The sequence below is a fragment of the Heterodontus francisci genome, chromosome 8 (genome assembly GCF_036365525.1).
Source record: "Heterodontus francisci isolate sHetFra1 chromosome 8, sHetFra1.hap1, whole genome shotgun sequence".
Lineage (NCBI taxonomy): Eukaryota > Metazoa > Chordata > Chondrichthyes > Heterodontiformes > Heterodontidae > Heterodontus > Heterodontus francisci.
Window position 1 is genome coordinate 4,915,128 of NC_090378.1, and position 26,141 is coordinate 4,941,268.

Genomic DNA, 26,141 nt, shown 5'->3' on the forward strand with positions numbered 1-26,141 from the left:
CCAAGGAAGAAGATGCAACCCAGGCAATGATGAAAGAGGAGGTAATTCCGACACTAGAAGGGTTTAAAATTGATAAAGAGGAAGTATTAGATAGGCTGTCTGTACTTAAAGTGGATAAAGCAGCAGGGCCGGCTGAGATGCATCCAAGGATACTGAGGGAAGTGAGGGTGGAAATCGTGGAGGCACTGGCCATAATTTTTCAGTCTTTCTTCGACTCAGGGGTGGTGCCAGAGGACTGGAGAATTGCAAACATTACACCCTTGTTCAAAAAAGGGTGTAAAGATCAGCCCAGAAACTACAGGCCAGTCAGTTTAACTTCGGTGATGGGAAAACATCTACAAAAAATAATTCGAAACAAAATTAAGTCACATGGTCAAATGCGGGACATGGTCAAATGCAGGTTAATTAAATAAAGCCAGCATGGATTTCTTAAGGGAAAATCACGTTTAACTAACTTGCTTGAGTTTTTTGAGGAGGTAACAGAGAGCATTGATGAGGGCAATGCTGTTGATGTGGTGTACATGGACTTTCAAAAGGCATTTGATACAGTGCCACACAACAGACTTATGAGCAAATTTATAGCTCATGGAATAAAAGGAACAGTAGCAACTTGGATATGGAATTGGCTGATTGACAGGAAACAAAGAGTAGTGGTTCATGGATGTTTTTCGGGCTGGAGGAAGGTTTGTATTGGAGTTCCCCAGGGATCAGTGTTGGGACACTTGCTTTTCCTGATATATATTAATAACCTAGACCTTGGTGTACTGGGCACAATCTCAAAGTTTGCAGATGATATGAAACTTGTAAGCATTGTGAACTGTGAGGAGGATAGTGTAGAACTCCAGAAGGACATAGACAAGTTGGTGGAATGGGCAGATGAAGTTCAGTGCAGAGAACCATGAAGTGATTCATTTTGGTAGGAAGAACATGGAGAGACAGTATAAAATAAAGGGTACAATTCTAAAGCAGGTGCAGGAGCAGAGGGACCTGGGTGTATATGTGCATAAGTCATAGACAGTGGCAGGACAGGTTGAGAGAGCAGTTAATAAAGCATACAGTATCCTGGGCTTTATTAATAGATCATAGAGTATAAGAGCAAGGAAGTTATGTTGAACTTGTATAAGACACTAGTTCAGCCTCAGCTGGAGTGTAGTGTCCAGTTCTGGGCACCGCACTTTAGGAAAGACGTGAGGACATTGGAGAGAGTACAGAAGAGATTCATGAGAATGGTTCCAGGGATGGGGAACTTCAGTTATGAAGATAGATTGGAGAAGTGGGAACTGTTTTCTTTGGAGAAGAGAAGGCTGAGAGGTGATTTGATATGTTATTCAAAATCATGAGGGATCTGGACGGAGTAGAGAGAAACTGTTCCCATTTGTGAAAGGATCGAGAGTGAGAGGGCGCAGATTTAAAGTATTTGGTAAGAGAGGCAGAAGTCACATAAGGAAAAACCTTTTCACGCATAGAGTGGTTAAGGTCTGGAATGCACTGCCTGAGAGTGTGTTGAAGGCAGATTCAATTGAAGCATTCAAAAGGGAATTAGACAGTTATATAAAAAGGAAGAACGTGCAGGGTTATGGGGAGAAGGCGGGGGAATGGAACTGAGTAAATTGCTCTTTCGGAGAGCAGGCATAATGGGCTGAATGGCCTCCTTCTGCACTGTAACAATTTTGTGATTCTGTGAACTAGTTTGAACTGTAACAGAGCGACAAAGTGAAAAAAACTAGGGGCTAGAATCTCTGACACCAAGTACAAGACCTTTTGGAAGTGCTGCTGCCTGAGGCATTGACTGAAACCCAGTCACTGACCACCTCCTTCAGAGTCGGGCTGAGAGTAAGTAGGGCTCCTTTGAGAGAAGAGTTGGCTCTAAAATCACACAAATAAACAGACTTGCAATAAACAGCCTTTCATGATCTTGGGAGGTGCCAAAGTAATTTATCGTCAATGAAGTACTTTTTATAGTGTAGTAAATGTTGTAATATAGGAAACGTGGCAGCCAATTTGCGCAAAGAAGCTTCCACAAACAGCAATGAGCTAGTGACCTGATTATCTGTTTTAGTGATACTGGTTGAGGGATAAATATTGGTCCAGGACATTGAGGAGAACTCCCCTATTCTTTAAATAGTCTTTTTTATTTATTCTTTCATGGGATGTGGGTGTTACTGGCAAGGACAGCATTTGTTGCCCATCCCTAATTGCCCTTGACAACTGAGTGGTTTGTGAGGCCATTTCAGAGGGCAGTTAAGAGTCAACCACATTGCTGTGGGTCTGGAGTCACATGTAGGGCAAACTGGTAAGGTAGATTTTCTTCCCTAAAGGACATTAGTGACCAGATGGGTTTTTACGACAATCGATGATAGTTTCACAGTACCATTACTGAGACTAGCTTTCAATTCCAGATTTTAATTAATTAGTTGAATTTAAATTCCACCAGCTGCCATGGTGAGATTTGAACCCATGTCCCCATGGCATTAGCCTGGATTACTAGTCCAGTGACATTAACACGACGTCACCATCTTCCCCCATGGGATCTTTTGCATCCAGCTGAAAGGGAAGACAGGGCTTTGGTTCAAAATATCATCTGAAAGACGCTACCTGCAGCAGTACAGCGCTTCCTCAGTACTGCCCGTCAAACACTCTAGCACGGCCTCAGTACAGCCCCTCCGACAGTGTAGCACTCCCTCAGTAGTGACCCTGTAACAGTGCAGCACTCCCTCAGTACTGACCCTCCAACAGTGCGGCACTCTCAGTACAGCCCCTCTGACAGTGTAGCACTCCCTCAGTAGTGACCCTGTAACAGTGCAGTACCCCCTCAGTACTGACCCTCTGACAGTGCAGCATTCCCTTGGTACTGCACCGAAAGTGTCAGCCTGGATTATGTGCACAAATCTCTGGAGTGGGTCTTGAACTCATGGCCTCCTGAGGAACAGCAAGAGTGCTACCCAATGACTGGCACACAATCTCTGGCTGTACGCTGAAGGGGATCCCTCAACCTTGCCTCTTGCCAGTGTGTAGCTCAGCTTCCTGGATTGAGGTCTATGGTGAGAAAGAGCCCTCCATATAGAGCAGGAGGGAACTCTGTGCCTTGACAGTGTGGCTCAGAGACTCGGGGACAGTGACAGATTTCCACATGCAGCGTGGCAACCTGCTTACCCAAATCTACCTGTGGCTGACATTCAAAACCAGTCAGCAATAACGCTGCCAGCTCGATTCCATTAGCATCACCTGCAGCAGTCAATTAGGTTTTCTTTCATATGAACATATGAATTAGGAGCAGGAGTAGGCCACTCAGCCCCTCGAGCCTGCTGTGCCATTCGACCAGATCATAGCTGATCTGATTGTAACCTCAACTCCACATTCCTGCCTACCCCCCAATAACCTTTCACCCCCTTGCTTATCAAGAATCTATCTAGCTCTGCCTTAAAAATATTCAAAGATTCTGCTTTCACCGCCTTTTGAGAAAGAGAATTCCAAAGATTCAATGTTGCCATCATCCTATTAAAAACTGAACATTGTAGTAACTGGTACTGAAATACTAACGTTACGGTATTTTATTTTACTAAACCAGAGCTGCCTCAATTCCACATAAACAACAAAGATTTGCATGTAATAAGGTGAACGGAGATTTATGCAGCAGGGGTATCCATGTACTGGAGGATGGCAGTATGTGGGTGAGTAAGCACGATGCTGGGACATATACATCAGCCACTTTTGACCCGCACAAAATGACAGTACACCTCTGTACCAGCACTGGGTGGGACTGTGTATGAGAGCACTGGACAGGATTGTGTATCAGGGCACTGGATGGGACTCTGTATCAGCACTGAGTGAGACTGTGCACCAGGGCACTGGGTGGGACTGTGTATCAGCAGTGGGTGGGACTGTGTATCAGTACTGGGTGGGACGGTGTATCAGGGCACTGGGTGGACTGTGTATCAGTACTGGGTGGGACTGTGTATCAGTACTGGGTGGGACGGTGTATCAGTACTGGGTTGGGGACGGTGTATCAGTACTGGGTTGGGGACTGTGTATCAGCACTGGGTGAACTGTGTATTGGGGCACTGGGTTGGGGACTGTGTATCAGTACTGGGTGGGACGGTGTATCAGGGCACTGGGTGGACTGTGTATTAGGGCACTGGGTGGGACTGTGTACTTGGGCACTGGGTTGGGGACGGTTTAATTCCAGTTTCAGTTCCGTGGGTTTAATTGTGTTATTTGAATCTGTGAGCCTCTCTCCCTCTTTATATTTTACGCCACAGTGAGCAGCACTGGTGGAGATAGGAAGCAGCCTCTGCTCTTTTCACCTGACAGCAGGTTTCATTCAGAGAGCTGCTGGTGATGTAAAGTTAGTATTTATTTCCAGCTTGTACTGTTTAATTTTACTGGTACAGTTACAATATTGAGATTGAGAAATTTAAACATTGAGTCCAGTCTTAATCTTCAGATTTTTTCAAAATACCTTGAATGATTTCTGATTAATATTTCTTTAATTGTAGATTTGAACAGTACATTTAGTGATGGAAATGTTTTATTGATTATCTAGGTAACAGGGAGCAGCAGCAAACAGGATGATTCGTGCAACGCTGTCCATTTAAAGATAGACAGAAACAAACTGCATATTGAGTTGTTGGAGGTACATCTGATTTCATGAGCTGTTCATCTGTCTGTACTGCTTGATACAAGGGGCAGGATTTTACCGGAACATTGTGGATCTGGACGTCAGGACCAAATGCATGTCCTCAGCCATGGGATCATGAAGGCTATTTTACCAGCCAGCCAATTAAATGGCTGCCATAGGGACCGCTGTCCCTATGATTCTAGGATGGTGACCGGCCTCTCTGAGCTGCCAGCCCAATCAGAGGGCCGGCAGCTCTGCAGCCTTGGCAACACTACAAATAGAGGTGGCGGCTGCTGAGGCTGCAAGAGGAAAGAGAGGGCACCTCCATCCTGAGGCACCATTGCAGTTAAGTAGGAATTTTTATTTCTGTGCCAAGGCCAGGCAGGCAGGCCCAAATGAGCAGAGGGGTTAACTCTTCCAGCGACAGTGTTGCCATCGGCCATGAAGTGGCCAGAAAGGAGGTCCCATCCCCTGAGAAGCCGCTGGGAGGCTGATGTACCTGGTCGTCTCCCCATGCGGGGGTGCCCATCCGGACATTGCTAAAATGATGGCAGGCTCATAAAATGGCTGTCAATTGGCCTGTTAATTGGATTAACTGGCCTCCCGTCTCAAGTCAGCAGACAGCCAAGCAGATGCCATCCCCACCTTTCAAAATAACCAATGGTGTCGCGAAGGCTTCCCTTCTGACGCCTGTGGCCACCATTTTTGGTGCCCAGCCCACCTCCAGACGACTGGTAAAATCTCAGCCAAGCTGTTTGTTCATTTAAATTAGAATTAGAACATTATAGCGCAGTACAGGCCCTTCGGCCCTCGATGTTGCGCCGACCTGTGAAACCATCTGACCTACACTATTCCATTTTCATCCATATGTCTATCCAATGACCACTTAAATGCAGCTGATAAATCACATTATTAACTACACTGCAAGTAACAGTCCTCATTTTTAATGAAAATTTGAAGATAGTTCATGGACTCATTTTCTCCATGGAAACAATTATTTCAGACCTTGCAATTTTATACTTACTGAATTCAAAGAATTAATTGAAGTAAGAAATGTTCTGTGGTTCAATTTTTTGGCATAATTCTACCTTGCAATCAATGCTAAAAGCTATTGCTGAGGTGTCTGGAGAAGGTATTTGAGGGTGCCCCAATCATTCATGGGATGTGGGTGTCGCTGGCTAGGCCAGCATTTGTTGCCCATCCCTAATTGCCCTTGAGAAAGTGGTGGTGAGTGGCCTTCTTGAACTGCTGCAGTTCATGTGGGGAAGGGACACCCACAATGCTGTTAGGAAGGGAGTTCCAGGATTTTGACCCAGTAACAGTGAAGGAACGGTGATATAGTTACAAGTCAGGATGTTGTGTGACCTGGAGGGGAACTTGCAGGTGGTGGTGTTCCCATGCATTTGCTGCTCTTGTCCTTCTAGGTGGTAGAGGTTGCAGGTTTGGAAGGTGCTGTCGAAGGAGCTATGATGAGTTGCTGCAGTGCATCTTGTATATGGTATACACTGCTGTCATTGTGTGTCGGTGGTGGAGGGAGTGAATGTTGAAGGTGGTGGATGAGGTGCCGGTCAAGCGGGCTGCTTTGTCCTGGATGGTGTTGAGTTTCTTGAGTGTTGTTGGAGCTGCACTCTTCCAGGCAAGTGGAGAATATTCCATCACACTCCTGACTTGTGCCTTGTAGATGATGGACAGGCATCGGGGAGTCAGGAGGTGAGTTACTCACTCACATGACCTGCATTGTAGCCACAGTATTTATGTGGCTGGTCCAGTTCAGTTTCTGGTCAATGGTAACTCCCAGGATGTTGATAGTGGGGGATTCAGAGATGGTAATGCCATTGAATGTCAAGGAGAGATGGTTAGATTGTCACTTGTTGGAGATGGTCATTGCCTGGCACTTGTGCAGCACAAATGTTACTTATCACTTCTCAGCCCAAGCCTGGATATTGTCCAGGTCTTGCTGCATCTGGACATGGGTTGCTTCAGAATCTGAGGAGTTCCGAATGGAACTGAACACTCTGCAGCCATCAGTGAACATCCGCACTTCTGACCTTATGCTGGAGGGAAGGTCATTGATGAAACAGCTGAAGATGGTTGGGCCTTGGACACTACCCTGAGGAACTCCTGCAGTGGTGTCCTGGAGCTGATATGATTGATCTCCAAGAATCACAACCATCTTCCTTTGTGCTAGGTATGACTCCAACCAGCAGAGAGTTTTCCCCTGATTCACATTGACTTCAGTTTTGCTCAGGCTCCTTGCTGACACACTCAATCAAATGTAGAGACCAGGAGGAGTGGGAGCTGAGTGAGACCAGAGTGGGATATATAGAGCTCTGTTGGACTGCATTTGAATCAAAAGAGTGAAAAAAAAATCAAAATGCGACATCAGAGGAAAGCAGGAAATTGATTGGTTGTTGAGTATTTTTTTTCTCTCTTTTTTTCCTTTCTAAACTAGGGCATTGGTTTAAACACAAAGTCAGGAAATTAAAAATTCCAATCAGGGTAAGTAAAACAGTAAGTGAATTAATAATGAGTATTAACATAGAGCTACTTCACCTGAGTGCAAGGGAATTTGGTTAGTGTAGCAATTTGGTGAGGTGAGGATAAGACGTGCTGCTTGATATATAAGCAAATAGGATTAAATTAGTATGTGGGCTAAGTTATAGTAAAGACCTGTGGCATGTAACTAAATTTAATAAATTAATCAAGATTATTACCTAGAGTAAAAACTATAAATAGAAAATTGAGTGATTTTCAAAACTTGAAAACCTAATTAGTTAAATAAAATACAATCGAGCTGGCAGGGCAGGTGATATGTTGCAGCTGTAGCATGTTTGAGCTGGTGGACACCAGTATGATCCACAACAACCACATCTGCAGTAAGTGTCTGCAGCTCAGGGAACTTCAGCTCAGAGTTGATGAGCTGGAGTCTGAGATTCAGACACTGCGATGCATCAGGCAGGGGCAAAGTTACCTGGACACTGTTCCAGGAGGCAGTCACACCCCTTAGGAAGGGTACTTCAGATTTGGTCCGTTCTCAGGGACAGGAGGGTGTGACTACAAATGAGGCAGGTTTGGGGATCCAGAAGGTAGAAATGGAGGAGCCTCAGCCCTTGCACTTGTCCAACAGGTTCGAGGTTCTTGCAGCTTGTGTGGACGAGAGCAGGGACTGCAGTGAGGATGAGCAAACTGACCACAACACCGCACAGCACAGTGGTGCAGGGGGCCATTCAAATTGGGGGAGTAAAAAGGAATGTAGTCGTAGTAGGGGACAGTATAGTTAGGGGGATAGATACTGTTCTCTGCAGCCAAGAGCATGAGACCCAAAGGCTGTGTTGCTTGCCTGGTGCCAGGGTTAAGGACATCTGCTCAGGACTAGAGAGGAACTTGGAATGGGAGGGGAGGGATCCAATTGTCCTGGTCCATGTGGGTACCAACAACAAAGGCAGGACTGAGGGAGTATGAGCAGTTAGCATCTAAATTAAAAAGCAGAACCACAAAGATAGTAATTCCTGGATTACTACCTGAGCCATGAGCAAATTGGCATAGGGTCAATAAGATCAGAGAGTTGAATGCGTGGTTCATAGATTGGTGTGGGAGAAATGGGTTTTAATTCATGGGGCACTGGCGTCAGCACTGGGGAAAGAGGGAGCTATTCCGTTGGGACAAGTTTCACTTGAACCGCGCGGGGACCACTGTACTCGTGAATTGAATAACTAGGGCTGTAGAGAGGACTTCAAACAAAATAGCCAGGGGAGGGTTAAAGTTATAGGAAATTTAAAAAGTTAAAGAGAAAGGACAAGGCAATAGTGCAGGGTAGCAGTATGCATAATGAGAGCCAGAGTGTGACAGGAAGGGACAGAGTGTACAAACATGAGTGTACCAGCAAATAGGGTTATAGTAGAGAAAAATGGTAAAAAGACAAAATTAAAGGTTCATTACCTGAATGCACTCAGCATTTGTAACAAGAGAGATGAATTGATGACACAAATAGAAATACATAGGTATGATATGATAGCCATTACAGAGACTTGGTTGCAAGGTGACCAAGGCTGGAAAGTGAATATTCAGGGATAGCTGACATTTCAGAAGGATGGGAAGAAAGGAGGGTGGGATAGCTCTGTTAATAAAGGATAGATCAGAACAGTAGTGAGAAATTATCTTGGTTCAGAAGATTAAGGAATAGAATCAGTTTGGGTGGAGATAAGAAATAGCAAGGGAAAGGTGGTGGATAAACAGTGACATATACTTAAGGAGATATTTCATAATTCTCAACAAAGATATATACCACAGAGAATGAAAGACTCTATGAGAAGGATGAACCACCAGTGGCTAATTCAGGAAGTTAAAGATGGTATCAAATTGAAAGAAAAGGCATACAATGTTACATAGATTAGTAGTAGGCCAGAAGATTGGGAAAATTTTAGAAACCAGCAAAAAATTACTAAAAAAAAAAGAGGGAGAGCATAGATTATGAGAGTAAACTAGCAAGAAATATAAGCACGTTTACAAGCATATGAAAAGGAAGAGAGTAGCTAAAGTAATTGTTGATCCCTCAGAGGATGAGACTGGGGAATTAATGGGAAACAAGGAAATGGCAGATACTTTGAGAAAATATTGTGTATCTGCCTTCATGGTAGAAGACACTAAAAGCAATCCAATAATAGTAGAAAATCAGGGGCCAAAAGGGAGGGAGGAACTTAAAACAACATATAATAAAAGCAAAATACTGCGGATGCTGGAAATCTGAAACAAAAACAAGAAATGCTGGAATCACTCAGCAGGTCTGGCAGCATCTGTGGAAAGAGAAGCAGAGTTAACGTTTCGGGTCAGTCACCCTTCTTCGGAACTGACAAATATTAGAAAAGTCACAGATTATAAACAAGTGAGGTGGGGGTGGGGCAAGAGATAACAAAGGAGAAGGTGCAGATTGGACCAGGCCACATAGCTGACCAAAAGGTCACGGAGCAAAGGCAAACAATATGTTAATGGTGTGTTGAAAGACAAAGCATTAGTACAGATTAGGTGTGAATACACTGAATATTGAACAGCAGCAAGTGCAAACCTGAAGAAAAACAACCTGAAAAAAACAGTGGGTAAGCAAACTGAACAAACTAAGATGAAATGAAATAAATGCAAAAAAAATTGTAAAAAATGTAAAAAGGAATGTAAAAAAAGGAAGAAAAAGTAACTAAAAATGAAAGTAAACAACATTATCACTAGAGGAAAAGTACTAGGCAAACATATGGGACTAAAGGCTGACAAGTTCCCTGAACCTAATGGCTTGCATCCTAGGGTTTTAAAATATGAAGCTGCAGAGATAGTGGCTGCATTAGTTGTAATCATCCAAAATTTCCCAGATTCCGGTAAAGTCCCAGCAGATTGGAAAACTGCAAATGTAATACCTCTATTCAAGAAAGGAGAGAGACAGAAAGCAGGCAGCTATAGGCCAGTTAGCCTAACATTTGTTATTGGAAAAATGCTAGAATCCATCACTAAGGAAGTAGTATCAGGACATTTAGAAAATTATAATACAATCAAGCAGAGTCGACATGGTTTTACGAAAGGGAAATTGTATTTGACAAATTTCTTCGAGTTCTTTGAGGATGTAACGAGCAGGGTGGATAAAGGGGAACCAGTAGATTCAGCATATTTGGATTTCCTAAAGGCATTTGTGAAGGTGCCACATAAAAGGCTACAGTACAAGATAAAAGCCCATTGATATTGGGGCTATTAGCATGGATAGCGGATTGGCTAACAGAGAGTCGGGATAAATGGGTCATTTTCAGGTTGGCAACCTAACTAGTGGGGTGCTACAGGGATCAGTGCTGGGGCCTCAACTCTTTACAATCTATATTAATGACTTGGATGAAGGGATTGAGTGGGCTGAATTTTATCAGTGCGACACGGAAGCGCTGCCGCAGAGTCCCCTCAATATTATGCGACGGGGTTCATTTAAATGGAGGGGGTGCAGTGGCTGCCCCCGATGACATAGAGTGGGCGGCCGACACATCCCCAGCAACGGCGTCCGGCACCACTGCGCAGGCACCATTTTTAAAGGGGTCAAGACCTTAGGAATAAATTGAAGTCTTAAAGCGATATAACCTTTCATTTACATTTTGAAAATAAACAAAAGCTGGGGGCCCATTCCCAACAACCCCCCCCCGCCCCCATGTGTTCTATATTCCAAAAATTAAACTTTATTAGCAACCCGAACTTCCCACCCCAACCTCTTCACATTTGCCCTTCAACCCCTTCCCACCATCCCCACAGCCAATAAGATTTTCCCTGTTTTCCCCCACCCCGCCCTGATAATGTCACTCCTCCCCATTCCCCACCAGTGTCTCGCCTCAAAACCCTGTACGGAGTTTCAAAGGCATGTGAGTTGCAGGCAACAGCCGTAAAATCGGCAGGGGACTGCCGCTGGCAGCAGGTTAGTTTAGTTGCATGCTTATTGCCCTCATTTGAATATTTTAGTGAAGGCCCCGCTGCCTGATGGCAGGGGTGCCTCACCGAGGCCTCATCGCCATCGCTAATATCCGGCGGGGCCTTCTCGGCATCGTGGGTCGTGGCAGGCCGCTCCTGCTAGCATTTTACGGGCCACCTGCCACGACTCACGCTTCGAGGGGCTGGTAAAATCCAGCCCAGTGCATTTTATCCGAATTGACCAGAAACTGGAGTAGCCATATAAATATCGTGGCTACAAGAGCAGGTCAGAGGCTAGGAATCCTGCAGCGAGTAACTCATATCCCGACTCCCCAAAGCATGTCCACCATCTACAAGGCACAAGTCAGGAGTGTGATGGAATACTCTCCACTTGCCTGGATGGGTGCAGCTCCAACAACACTCAAGAAGCTCGACACCATCCAGGACAAAGCAGCCCGCTTGATTGGCACCCCATGCACAAACATTCACTCCCTCCACCACCGACGCACAGTGGCAGCTGTGTGTACCATCTTTAAGATACACTGCAGCAACACACCAAGGCTCCTTAGACAGCACCTTCCAAACCCACAACCTCTACCAACTAGAAGGACAAGGGCATGGGAACATCACCATCTGCAATTTCCCCTCCAAGTCACACACCATTCTGACTTGGAACTATATCACTGTTCCTTCACTGTCGCTGGGTCAAAATCCTGGAGCTCCCTTCCTAACAGCACTGTGGGTGCACCTACCTCACATGGACTGCAGCGGTTCAAGAGGGCAGCTCACCACCACCTCAAGAGCAATTAGGGATGGACAATAAATGCTGGCCTAGCCAGTGACGTCCACATCCCGGGAACAAATTTTTAAAAATTTGCTGACCTACAAAAACAGGTAGAAAAGCAGGTTGTGAGGAGGACACAAAGTGATATAGTATTATGAAACTGCTTCCATTATTTTTAATATTTTTATTTTTTGAGGACTTGTGTAAAAACTGAAAAGATTCCATGGATGTGTTTTTTTCTTTACCAAGTTCATAGGCTAGGGCAGAGAAGGCTGAGGGTGACCTGATTGAGGTATACAAAATTATGAGGGGCATAGATAGGGTAAATAAGAAACTTTTGCCCTTAGCGGAGGTGTCAATAACCAGGGGGCATAGATTTAAGGTAAGGGGCAGGAGGTTTAGAGGGGAATTGAGGAAAACAAATTTCACCCAGAGGGTGGTTGGAATCTGGAACACACTGCCTGAAGGGGCGGAAGAGGCAGGAACCCTCACAACATTTAATAAGTATTTAGATGAGCACTTGAAATGCCATAGCGTGCAAGGCTATGGGCCAAGTGCTGGAAAATGGAATTAGGATAAGTGCAGACATGATGGGCCAAAGGGCCTGTTTCTGTGCTGTATAACTCTATGACAGGATGTTGTTTGAAAGCCGCCTGTGCTGGAGGCCACCTGTGATTCGGGCTCAGAAAACAGCAGAACCCTCGGTGACTTGGAGAGAAATAATTACAGAGAAGCCACATGTCGAGGTTTATGGAGGGCAGGAGGTTGACTCTCTGTTTGGGGTTTGGACTGTTTTCAGTTAGTTATGGTGTGAACTGCTTGAAGACAGGTGGTGTTTTCCTGCCAAGGAAAAATAAATCACCGAGCTCACCTCCTTCTCTACCTTTTTGAAGAAATATTGCCAAGATTCAGTGTGGAAGAGCAAAAAAATCCCTGGTACCATATAGCGCCTGAGGAGCTGAGAAAAAATCCTGCGATTCAAGTGTGTGCTGGCCAAAAAAAGTTGATGCTACATTTCTCCAAGAAAGCCTACGAGAATAATTTTTAACATCTCCAGAACGGACTGCTTCTGAAACGATCCTAGTGACCCATCTCCCGTATACCTGGATGCCAAAGTAGTTTTTTTTTTGTCTCTTTTTGTGACACCCGACAGAGTGAATTTCTGTATTTTTTTCCAGTGTGTGTGAGGATAATTGGGGAATTTTTAAAAAGGGAACTTTCATATTTTAATTAGTGGGTTAATGCATTGCTTTGTTACTGGTTAAGTTTTGTTTGATAATAAACTGATTATTTTGCTGTTTATTAAAGAAACTTGGTTGGTGTATTTTATTCTGGGATAAAAATATCGAGTATATGATTTGCAGTATTGGTAACCAGGTAAACATTTAAGTAGATGTTGTGACCTGTGGAGAAATGGAACCTTGGTCGTAACAATAGATAGGTTAAGTGAATGGGCAAAAATTTGGCAGCTCAAGTATAATGTGGGAAAATGTGAGGTTGTCCACTTTGGTAGGAGGAATAGCAAAGCAAAATATTGTTTTAATGGAGAGACACAATAGAATGCTGTGGTACAGAGGGATCTGGGTGTCCTCATACATGAAACTAAATTGAGACCTTCAAAAGAGAACTGGATAATTACCTGAAGAGAAAAAATGTGCTGGGCTATGGGGAAAAAGCGGGGGAGTAGGACTAGGTGAGTTGCTCTTGCAGAGAGCCGGCACGGACAGGACAGGCCGAATAGTCTCCCTCTGTGCTGTAGACATTCTGTGCTTCCATGAAACACAAAAAGTTAGCATGCAGGTGCAAGGAAGGCAAATGCAATGTTGGCCTTTATTGCAAGCCAGATGGAATATAAAACTAGCGAAGTTTTGCTGCAACAGTACAGGACACTGGTGAGACCACACCTTGGGCTGAATTTAATGGGTGAGAGGGGTTTGGAGGCAGGAAGGGACCCCTAAAATTGTGATGGGAAGCGGGTGGGGGGGGGCGGGAGTGGGAGAGGGGGCGGGGGTGGTGGTGCAGAGGGCCTATTGCCTCCCTGTCGCAACACAATCTTGTTGGGGGGCGGAATAGGCTGAAGACAGCTTTCCTGTCCAGAGTCCAGTTGAGGCCCTTAAGTGGCCTATTAACAACCTGTGTTCTTCCTGCCACCACTGGGATTTAACTGGTGGTGGTGGGGGGGAGGGGGGAACCTCCGACATGCGGGGAGAGGTCCTCTTCCATGGACAATCTGTGGCCCATGGAGGGCACATGCCAGGAAAACCTGCAACTCCCTGAACTCCCCTTCTCCTGCATTAAAAGCCCCCCTCCAACCCCCTCCCCGGCTCACTCAGCTCGTATCCGGGCTCCAGCGCCGGGCCTGGGTCCAAAGCCTTTGGAGTACCGGGGTGGCCACTGCTGCCAGTGGCGCTGCCAATCCTGCTGAGCTGCCAGCCCTGTGATTGGCCGGCAGATCTTGGAGGCAGGATCCCAGTCTTTAATGGGATGGGAATCTGGTGCTGGGCTGTTAATTGGCCCCGCACCATTGAATTGCTCCGGGGGGGCTCCAGCTGGCCGAGGCAAAACTCTCCCATCGCCCCGTCTTTTCGGCCCAGCGCCAGGAGCCCTGCCATGAGCACAAAATCCAGCCCTGAGAGTACTGCGTACAGTTTTGGCTTCCTTATTTAAAATGGGATATAATTGTATTAAAGGCAGTTCAGAGAAAGCTCACTAGTTTGATTCCTGGAATAAAGGGATTTCTTCTCTCAGAAGGTCATTAATCTTTGGAGTTCTCTATCGCAGAGAGCTGTTGAGGCTGAGTCATTGAATATGTTCAAGGCTGAGCTAGACAGATTTTTGAACTATAGGGGAGTCAAGGGTTATGGGGAACAGGCATGAAAGTGATGTTGAGGGCAAGATCAGATCCACCATGATCCTATTGAATGGTAGAGCAGGCTCGAGTGGCCATATGTCCTACTCCTGGTCCTATTTCTTATGACCTCACTTCTTGAATTCAGCTCTTTTGTCCATGCTTGGACCAAGGCTGTCATGAGGTCTGGAGCCAACTGGCCCTGGTAAAACCCAAACTCAGCCTCGGTAAGCAGGTTATTGCTGTGCAAGTGCCGCTTGATAAAGCCACTTATGGCACAGAAGGAGGCCATTCGGCTCATCAAGTCCATGCCAGCTCTCCACAGTGCTATGCAGTCAGTCCCACTCCCTGTAGCCCTGCAAGTCTTTTACTCTTAGGTGGCCATTCAACTTCCTCTTGATGTCATTGATCATCTCTGCTTCCACAACCCTTGAGGGCAGCGAGTTCCAGGTCATTACCCCCACTGTTGATGTCGCCTTCCATCACTTTGCTGATGATTGAAAGTGGACCAATGGGACGGTAATTGGCCGGATTGTATTTGTCCTGCTTTTTGTATACAGGACATAGCTGGGAAACTTTCCACATTGTCAGGTAAATCCCAGTGTTGTGGCTGTACTGGAACAGCTTGGATAGGGGAGTGGCTAGTTCTGGAGCACATCTTCAGTGGCAAAGCCGATATTTTCAGGACCCAGAGCTTTTGCTGTATCCAGTGCCTTCAACTGTTTTTTGATGTCACGTGGTGTGAATTGAATTGACTGAAGACTGGCACCTGTGAGGCTGGGGATGTCAAGAGGAGGCCGAGATGGATCATCCACTCGACACTTCTGGCTGAAGATGGATGCAAATGCTTCAGCCTTGTCTTTTGCACTGACGTGTTGGATGCTCCATGATTGAGGATGGGATATTTGTGAATCCTCCTCCGCCCATTCGTTCAAAGAATCATAGAAATTTACAGCACAGAAGGAGGCTATTCAGCCATCGTGTCCGCGCCAACTGATAAGTAGCCATCCAGCGTAATCCCACTTTCCAGCTCTTGGTCCGTAGCCCTGTAGGTTATAGCACTTCACATGCATATCCAAGTACTTTTTAAATGCTATGAGAGTTTCCGTCTCTACCACCCTTTCAGGCAGCGAGTTCCAGATCCCCTCGAATCCCCTCTAAACCTCCTACCCCTTACTCTAAATCTATGGCCCCAAGCCACTCTTGGTGATGGGCACTGAATTCCCACATCTAGAGTACATTCTGTGCCCTTGCTACCCTCAGTGCTTCTTCCAATTGGTGTTCAACATGGAGGAATACTGATTCATCAATTGAACAGGGGCAGTAGCTGGTAATCAGCAGGAGGTTTCCTTGCCTATGTTTGACCTGATGTCATGAGACTTCATGGGGCCCAGAGTCAATGTTGAGGATGCCCAGGGCAACTCCCTCTCGACTTTATACCACTGTGCCACCACCTCTGGTGAGTGCGTCCTGCTGGTGGGATAGGACAGAACCTGGGATGGTGATGGTAGTGTCTGGGACATTGTCTGTCAGGTATAATTCTGAGTATGACTATGTCAGGCTGTTGCTTGCCTTGTCTGTGGGACAGCTGTCCAAATTTTGCACTAGCCCCCAGATGTTAGTGAGGAGGACTTTGCAGGGTCAACTGGGCAGGGTGTGCCATTGTTGTTTCTGGTGCCAAGGTTGGTTTTATTCTTATTTGACTTTTCTATAGCAGTTTGATACAATTGAGTGTCTTGCTTGGCCATTTCAGAGGGCAGTTAAGAATCAAGCACTTTGCTGTAGGTCTGGAGTCACATGCGGACCATACCGGGCAAAAACGGCAGATTTCCTTCCCTGAAGGACATTCGTGAACCAGATGCGTGTTTACAACATTCGGATGCTGACTGGGAAGGCCCCGTGTGTTTTCCCTGGAGAGAGCTGTTAGCTAGGGCAATACTGGGAGCTGCATTCAGTTTGAACAGTGGAACACTGACCAGAATTCCAGCTCCTGATTGTGTGTGCATGAGTGAGTGAGTGTTTATGTGAGAGTGAGAGTATGACTGTGTGTGTCAAACTCCAAGGCACTGGCAGGGCCAAGCTTAGCTACAATGTCCTTTAGTGTTATCTTAGTTCATTTTAGTCACACTCTCACTCTGAGTGAGAGGGGTGTTTTTAAACTCTCACATTGGGACTTCAGCATGCAATCTGGTCTGACACTCCAGTGCAGTGATGACACTTCTGATGAGGGACTGTCACCTGAAACATTCAGCTGACCTCTGTTTCAAGAGGCTGTTGGACTTGTCACAGGGTTAGAGCATTTTTGTTCCTATTTTAGATTGCCAGTATTTGCATTTTTTCTTTTATGTCTTCACTTGGCTGTTTATATAATTTGATAAGCTGTTCACAGTGGACAATTCTATATTTTAAACAGTTTATTCTCATTGCATTTTGTTTGTTTAGGATCGGTATGAAGCCAATGAAATAACTTCTGGCCTTTACCCACAAATTTCACAGTGGAGAATGGAGAACACTCCAAACTTTAAGCCTACGAAAAGCAATATTTTTCAGGCCAGGACATTCAGACAACCGAGGTTTGACCCTAATGCAGGTAGCATAGACTTACAAGAACAAACAGCCTCTGGTCCATCAACACCTATAGCTGTGACACTTCATGCATCACAATACAGGATACAAAACACCCCTTTTTAAAGAAACATCATTCTCTTGATGTGGACATCACGAGTAAAGCCCACATTTGTTGCCCATCCCTAATTGCTCTTTGTGGTGGTGAGCTGCCTTCTCGAACCTGTGCTTTGCACGTCGCGTAGGTACACCCACAGTGCTGTTAGGGAACGAGTTCCAGGATTTTGACCCACTGACAATGAAGGAATGGCAATATATTTTCAAGTCACGATGGGCGCGGCTTGAAGGGGAACTTACAGGTGGTGGTGTTCCGATGCATCTGCTGCCCTTGTCCTTCTAGATGGTAGAGGTTGTGGGTTTGAAAGATGCTAAGGAGCCTTGGTGAGTTGCTGCAGTGCATCTTGCAGATGGTACACACTGCTGCCACTGTGTGCCAGTGGTGGAGGGAGTGAATATTGAAGGTGATGGATGTGATGCCAATCAACTGGGCTGCTTTGTCCTGGATGGTGTTGAGCTTCTTGAGTATTGTTGAGCTGCACCCATCCAGGCAAGTGGAGAGTATTCCATCACATTCATGACTTGTGCCTTGTAGATGGTGGACAGGCTTTAGAGAGTCAGGATGTGAGTTACTAGCTGCAGAATTCCCAGCCTCTGACCTGCTCTTGTGCTACAACATTTATGTGAATATCATAGAATGATTACAGCATAGAAGGAGGCCATTGGGCCCATCAAGTCTTCACAAAGCTATGCTGTCAGTCCCACTCCCCAGCTCAATTTCCCGTTGTCCTGCAAATCTAGTTCTCTCCAGTGACCATCCAACTTCCTCTTGAACTCAGTGATTGTCTCCGCTTCCACCACCCTCGTGGACAGCGCGTTCCAGGTCATTACCACCCATTGCATAAAAAAGTGTTTCCTTATATTCCCCTGCCTCTTTTGTCCAAAACCTTCAATCTGTGTTCCCTAGTCCTTGTACCATTAGTAAATGGAACAGCATTTCCTTGTCTAACTTACCTAAGTCTGTCATAATTTTGTACACTTCTATTAAATCTCCCCTCAATCTCCTTAGTTCTTAGAACAACCCCAATTTTTGGAATCTAACCTTGTAACTATAATCCTCCATTCCCGGAACCATTCTGGTAAATCTCCTCTGCACCTCTCAAGGACCCTCACATCTTTCTTGGTGTGGTGACCAGAACTGGATGCGATATTCCAGTTGGGTCCTAACCAGAGCTTTATAAAGGTTTAGCATAACTTCCCTACTTATGTATTCAATGTGTCTATTTATAAATCCCAAGATCCCATATAATTTACTAACCCCACTCTCAATATGTCCTGCCACCTTCAAAGATCGCTGCACATGCACCCCCACCTCACCCCCCCCCCCCCCACCCCGTCTCTCTGTTCCTGCACTGTGCCATTAAGTACATATTGCCCCTCCTGATTTCTTCTGTCAAAATGCATGACCTCACATTTGTCAGTATTAAATTCCATCTGCCACCTCTCTGCCCATTCTGCTAGCCGATCTATGTCCTGTTGCAGGCAGTTCATATCTTCCTCACTGTTTTGCTGCACCTCCAAGTTTGGTGTCGTCAGAAAATTTTGAGATTCTAATCTGTATTCCAAGATGAAAGTCATTTGTATATACCAAAAAAGCAGTGGTCCCAGCACTGACCCTTGGGGAACACTACTGTCTACCATCCTCCAGTCTGAAAAGCAACCATTTAAAATGACTCAAATAAAAACAAGAAATGCTGGAACCACTCAGCAGGTCTGGCAGCATCTGTGGAAAGAGAAGCAGAGTTAATGTTTCGGGTCAGTGACCCTTCTTCGGAACTGACAAATATTAGAAAAGTCACAGGTTATAAGCAAGTGAGGTGGGGGTGGGGCAAGAGATAACAAAGGAGGTCTAGATTGGACCAGGCCACATAGCTGACCAAAAGGTCACGGAGCAAAGGCAAACAATATGTTAATGGTGTGTTGAAAGACAAAGCATTAGTACAGATTAGCTGTTAATACACTGAATATTGAACAGCAGCAAGTGCAAACCTGAAAAAAAACAGTGGGTAAGCAAACTGAACAAACTAAGATGAAATGAACTAAATGCAAAAAAAAAAGATTGTAAAAAATGTAAAAAAGAATGTAAAAAAAAAGGAAGAAAAAAATAAATAAAAATGAAAGTAAAATGGGGGGCTGTCATGCTCTGAAATTATTGAACTCAATGTTCAGTCCGGCAGGCTGTAGTGTGCCTAATCGGTAGATGAGATTCTGTTCCTCGAGCTTGCGTTGATGTTCACTGGAACACTGCAGCAATCCCAGGACAGAGATGTGAGCATGAGAGCAGGGGGGAGTGTTGAAATGGCAAGCAACCGGAAGCTCAGGGTCCTGCTTGCGGACTGAGTGGAGATGTTCCGCAAAGCGGTCACCCAGTCTGCGCTTGGTCTCCCCAATGTAGAGGAGACCACGCTGTGAGCAGCGAATACAGTATACTACATTGAAAGAAGTACAAGTAAATCGCTGCTTCACCTGAAAGGAGTGTTTGGGGCCTGGGATAGTGAGGAGAGAGGAGGTAAATGGGCAGGTATTACACCTCCTGCGATTGCAGGGGAAGGTGCCATGGTAATGGAGGAGTGGACCAGGGTGTCGCGGAGGGAACGATCCCTTCGGAATGCTGACAGGGGAAGGGAGGGGAAGATGCGACTGGTAGTGGCATCACTCTGGAGCTGGCGAAAATGGCGGAGGATGATCCTTTGGATATGGAGGCTGGTGGGAGGACAAGGGGAACCCTGTCACGGTTCTGGGAGGGAGGGGAAGGGGTGAGGGTAGAGGTGCGGGGAATGGGTCGGACACGGTTGAGGGCCCTGTCAACCACAGTGGGGGGAAATCCTCGGTTGAGGAAAAAGGAGGTCATATCAGAAGCACCGTCATGGAAGGTAGCATCATCAGAGCAGATGCGTCGGAGATGGAGAAACTGGGAGAATGGAATGGAGTCCTTACAGGAGGTAGGGTGTGAAGAAGTGTAGTCGAGGTAGCTGTGGGAGTCGGTGGGCTTATAATGGATATTAGTAGACAACCTATCCCCAGAGATGGAGACAGAGAAGTCGAGGAAGGGAAGGGAAGTGTCAGAGATGGACCATGTAAAGGTGAGAGAAGGGTGGAAATTGGAAGCAAAGTTGATAAAGTTTTCCAGTTCGGGGCGGGAGCAGGAAACGGCACCGATACAGTCATCGATGTACCGGAAAAAGAGTTGGGGGAGGGGGCCTGAGTAGGACTGGAACAAGGAATGTTCGACATATCCCACAAAAAGACAGGCATAACTAGGACCCATGCGGGTACCCATAGCAACACCTTTTACTTGAAGGAAGTGAGTGGAGTTGAAGGAGAAGTTGTTCAATGTGAGAACAAGTTCAGCCAGGCGGAGAAGGGTGGTGGTGGATGGGGACTGGTTGGGCCTCTGTTCCAGGAAGAAGCGGAGAGCCCTCAAACCATCCTGGTGGGGGACGGAGGTGTAGAGCGATTGGACGTCCATAGTGAAGAGGAGGCGGTTGGGACCAGGAAACTGGAAATTGTCAAAATGACGTAGGGCGTCAGAAGAGTCACGGATGTAGGTGGGAAGAGATTGGACCAGCGGAGAAAAGATAGAGTCTAGATAGGAAGAAGTAAGTTCAGTGGGGCAGGAGCAGGCTGACACAATGGGTCTGCCGGGACAGTCCCGTTTGTGGATTTTGGGAAGGAGGTAGAAGTGGGCTGTCCGGGGTTGTGGGACTATGAGGTTGGAAGCTGTAGAGGGAAGATCTTCAGAGGAGATGAGGTCAGTGACAGTCCTTAGGACGGTGGCTTGATGTTCGGTGGTGGGGTCATGGTCCAGAGGGAGGTAGGAAGAAGTGTCTGTGAGTTGGCGTTGAGCTTCTGCAAGGTAGAGGTCGGTACGCTATACGACAACAGCACCACCCTTGTCTGCAGGTTTGATGACCATGTCGGGGTTAGACCTGAGAGAACGGAGTGCCTCAAGTTCAGAGGGGGACAGGTTAGAGTGAGTGAGGTGAGGTGAGACCTCCTTTGTTATCTCTTGCCCCACCCCTACCTCACTTGCTTATAACCTGTGACTTTTCTAATATTTGTCAGTTCCGATGAAGGGTCACTGACCCGAAACGTTAACTCTGCTTCTCTTTCCACAGATGCTGCCAGACCTGCTGAGTGGTTCCAGCATTTCTTGTTTTTATTTCAGATTTTCAGCATCCGCAGTATTTTGCTTTCATTTAAAATGACTCATTGTTTTCTGTCCTTAAGCCAACTTTTTTTTATCCAATTGGACACTGATCCTCTTATTCCATGAGCTTCAATTTTAGTAACCAGCCTTTTATGGGGTACCTTATCAAATGCTTTCTTAAAATCCATAAAAACAACATCCACTGCAATCCCTTCATCAACCTTCTCTATTACTTCATCAAAAAATGTAATTAGATTTGTCAAACATGATTTGCCTTTTACAAATCCACGCTGGCTATTCTTAATTAGCTTGAACCTCTCTAAGTGTCCATTAATATTTTCCCTGATTATAGTTTCTAAAACCTTATCCACCACTGATGTTAAACTAACTGGTCTGTAGTTGCTAGGACTGTCCTTACACCCTTTCTTGAATAAGGGTGTCACATTTGCCACTCTCCAATCCTCTGTCACCTCCCCCATATTCAGGGAATATTGGGAGATTATGGCAAGCCCTTCTGCTATCTCCATCCCCACTTCCTTTAGCAACCTGGGATGCAAACCATCCAGACCAGTTGACTTATTTACCCTAAGCATAAACAGCCTTTTTAGTACCTCCCCCCTCTCAATTTTTATCCTATCCATTGCCTGTACTCTCTCTGCTTCTACTGATATTTTGTCAGACTCAATTTCCTTAGTGAACACTGACAAAAAATACTTATTAAGTATATTAACCTTGTCCTGCACCTCTAATATATATATTACCCTCTCTATCCCTGATAGGCCCCACTCCAACTCTTACTACTCAGTTACTATTGACATGCTGGTAGATCTATAGGTTCCCTTTTATGTTGACTGTCATTCTATTTTCATATTCTCTCTTTGCCAGTCTTATTTTCTTCTTCACCTCCCCTCGCAACTTATTGTATATGGCCTGGTTCTTGATGAGTTCACCTGACATGCAGCATACACCCTGTCTTTTTGTTTCCTCACTATCTCTGTCTCCCTCGTCAACTAAGGAGCCCTGTTCTTGGTTCCCCTATCTTTCATCCTTGTTGGAATGTTCCTAGCCTGTACCTGAAGCAATTCTTCCTTAAAGATAACCCATTATTCCAATTCAGCTCTTCCTGACAGTCTTTGGTTCCATTCTACCCTGGCTAGATCCCTTCTCATTGTGTTGAAATTAGTCCTCTTCCAATCTAGATATTCTATTTTGTTCCCTGCTTTTCTGCATTACGAGCCTAAACCCTATGATATGATGATCACTGTTAACCAAGTGCTCCGGACAGACACATGGTCCACTTGGCCCACCTCATTTCCCAGCACCAGATCCAGCCCTCAGGATGTTGATGGCAAGGGATTCAGTGATGGTAATGCCATTGAATGTCAAGTGGAGGTGGTTAGACTCTGTCTTGTTGAAGATGGTCATCACCTGGCACTTGTGTAGCATGAACATTACTTGCACCTTGCCAGCCTAAGCTTGGATGTTGTCCATTTCTTGCTGTCTTTAATATCCTACGGAGGTGGAAACATCAGATTTTAAAAACCCAGACCAATTAAAGAACTTGTATTCCTATAATGCCTTTTACAACCTCAGGATGTCCCAAAGCACTTTACAGCCAATGAAGTACTTTTGAAGTGTAGTCATCATTATAATATAGGAAACACAGCAGCCAATTTGCACCCAGAAAGCTCCTACAAACAGCAATGTGATAAATGACCAGATAATCTGTTTTAGTTATGTTGTGGTTGAGTGATAAATATTGCTTAGGACAACAGGGAGAACTGTCCTGCTCTTCTTTGAATTAGTGCATTGGGATCTTTCACGTTCACGTAAAAGAGCAGATTGGCCTCGGTTTAACATTTCATCCGAAAGACAGCAGCTCCAAACTTGTAGCGTTTCCTCAGTACAGCACTGGGAGGGTCATCCTGGATTATGTGCTCAGGTCTCTGGAGTGGGACTTGAACCCACAACCTTCTGACCCTGAGGTGAGAGGGGCACCCACTGAGCCACAGCTGGTATATTAGAATAAACTGGTACATGCCTTTCGGCGATCAAAACTAGTCCCCACTGACCCTGACTTATATTACAGACCGTGCACGTCTTTTATGAGTGGCCCTCCAGCCCAGCCTGAAACAACGCTCACTTGAAGGAATAATGCCTCACTGTGCTGTGAAGATATACTTCAACAACTTTGAGCTCCCTGCTTTGCAATTCACAAATATATCAAACAGTACAATAAATAAATCATCTCTTGATTTGAAGTTTCAGTTTTTCGAATCCATTCCCAACATACGAAAGTTTGACTGCACTTCACCTTTCTTGCATGTTAGTTTATATCTGTACCCACTCTGGAATGCGGAATCATAGACTTGACAGCACAGAAACCGACCATTCAGCAGGTCTATGCCAGTGTTTATATTCACACAGGCCTCCTACCACCCCTCTTCATCGCACCCTATCAGCATATCCTATTCCTTTCTCCATCATGTGCTTATCCAGCTTCCCCTAAAATACATCTGTGCTATTCACCTCCACTACTCCTTGTGGTAGTGAGTTCCACACTCTGAGTAAAGCAGTTTCTCCTGAATTCTCCAATGGATTTATTTGTGGCTATCTGTAGTCCCTAGTTTTGGTCTCCCCAGAAGTGGAGATATTTTCTCTGTATCTACTCTATCAAACTCTTCCATAATTTTGAAGACCTATATCAGGTCACCTCCACAGCCTTCTCTTTTCTAGAGAAGGGTCCCAACTTGTTCTGTCTTTCCTGTAAATTTGGAACCAAAAGTAACAGAACAGTAGTTTCTCAATAAGTCAGTCACTATACTTCACGTGGTTACATCCATCCACATGCAATAAAACTAGCCAGCTTCAGAAATGCCGCCCTTAAAAATAACAAAGAATTGTACAATCAATTCAAAATCAGGTACATACTTGTTAAATGTGGTGCTCCTTGTTTTAAAAAATAGTTTCAGGAGCTTCTCAGATCCTGTCTTTGGGTTCTCGAATTTTGAAATTGATTTTCGAGGTAAAGAACATGATAAATTTCATAATAATAATGCAGCAGGATGCAGGGATCCAGACATGCTTTCTGTCTCAGGAGTCGGCGGATTAGTCACCAAGGTTTGAAGGAGCTCTGCTCCTTTCCACACCGAGATCTGCAGCCACGATCTGCAATGCTGATGACTCTCGCTGCGGTACAGAAATAGGGAACTGTTCTGTAGAAATGGGAGCTTTGTTTTGGGTAAAGTACCCAGTCCCACTAGAGAAGACACCCTGTTGACAGGATAAAACTACTTGGATTTCGTGTAGAAAATGGTCCCATGGTGCTGTGCAGAGGTGTAAGGAAAACAATGGGCCAAAGAAGGAGAGATTAAAACAGACTCTTTCTTAACATCCCAGAACAATTCACAGTGACAAAATCGATTGTGAGGTACAGTCACTTGCCTGAGGGCAAACAAAGCAACCAATTGGTGCACAGCAACATTCCCCCAAACAGCAGAGATATGCGACCTGTTCACTTTATATCTGGCGGTATTGAAGGGATGAATGTTGGCCTGGACATCGGCAGAGCTCCCTACTCTTCTTTCAAATATCATCAATCGGATCTTCAACATCCACCCGAACCAGCTAATGGGGCTCGAGTTTAGCATTGAGAAAAGAAACATCTGACATCAGGACGTCCCAAAGTGCTTCACAGCCAAAGAGGTACTTTTGAAGTGTAGTCACTTTGTAATGTAGGAAACGCAGTAGCCAATTTGCGCACAGTAAGCTTCTACAGATTGCATGAGGTAAAAGCCAGATAATCTGCTTTGAATGATGTTGGTTGAGGGATAAATATTGGACAAAACACCAAAGGGAAAACTCCTGCTCTTCTTTGAAATGCCATGGGATCTGAGAGGGCAAGTTAACAAGTTATCCACAAAATGACACCTCCGACAGTGCAGCACTCCCTCAGACAATGACCTTCAACAGTGCAGCACTTCCTCAGTACTGACCTTCAGGCAGTGCAGCACTCCCTCAGACAATGACCTTCAGACAGTGCAGCACTCCCTCAGTACTGTCCCTCAATGTGTGGCATTCCCTCAGTACTGCCCCTCAATGTGTAGCACTCCCTCAGTACTGCCCCTCAATGTGTAGCACTCCCTCAGTCCTGCCCCTCAATGTGTGGCACTCCCTCAGTCCTGCCCCTCAATGAGTGGCACTCCCTCAGTCCTGCCCCTCAGACAATGCAGCGCTCCCTCAGAATCTATGGCATTCCCTCAGTACTGTCCCTCAATGTGTGGCATTCCCTCAGTACTGCCCCTCAATGTGTAGCACTCCCTCAGTCCTGCCCCTCAATGTGTGGCACTCCCTCAGTCCTGCCCCTCAATGTGTGGCACTCCCTCAGTCCTGCCCCTCAGACAATGCAGCGCTCCCTCAGAATCTATGGCATTCTCTCAGTACTGCTCCTTCCAACAGTGCAGTGTTCCCACAGTACTGCCCTCCAACAATGCAGCATTCTCTCAGAACTGTCCCCCCAACCGTACAGTCCTACCTCAGTACTAACACTCCAACAGTGCAGCACTCCTTCAGTACTGACGCTCCAACAGTGCAGCGCTCCCTCATACAATGCCCCTCAGACAATGCAGCATTCCCT

The 26,141-nt window shown here is 45.6% G+C and overlaps 1 protein-coding gene across 2 annotated transcripts in view; it reads left to right on the forward strand.

Annotated features, from left to right (window-relative positions):
• Window positions 1-4,690, forward strand: part of lrriq3 (leucine rich repeats and IQ motif containing 3) — a 54,926-nt gene extending 50,236 nt beyond the window's left edge. For both annotated transcript variants that reach the window (XM_068036569.1, XM_068036568.1), the window contains exons 5-6: window positions 3,569-3,671; window positions 4,544-4,690. In XM_068036569.1, coding sequence (XP_067892670.1) covers window positions 3,569-3,671; window positions 4,544-4,651 — 211 coding nt within the window. In that variant the 3' untranslated portion in view covers window positions 4,652-4,690. The remainder of the gene's footprint in view (window positions 1-3,568; window positions 3,672-4,543) is intronic.
• The last annotated feature ends 21,451 nt before the right edge of the window (window positions 4,691-26,141 follow it).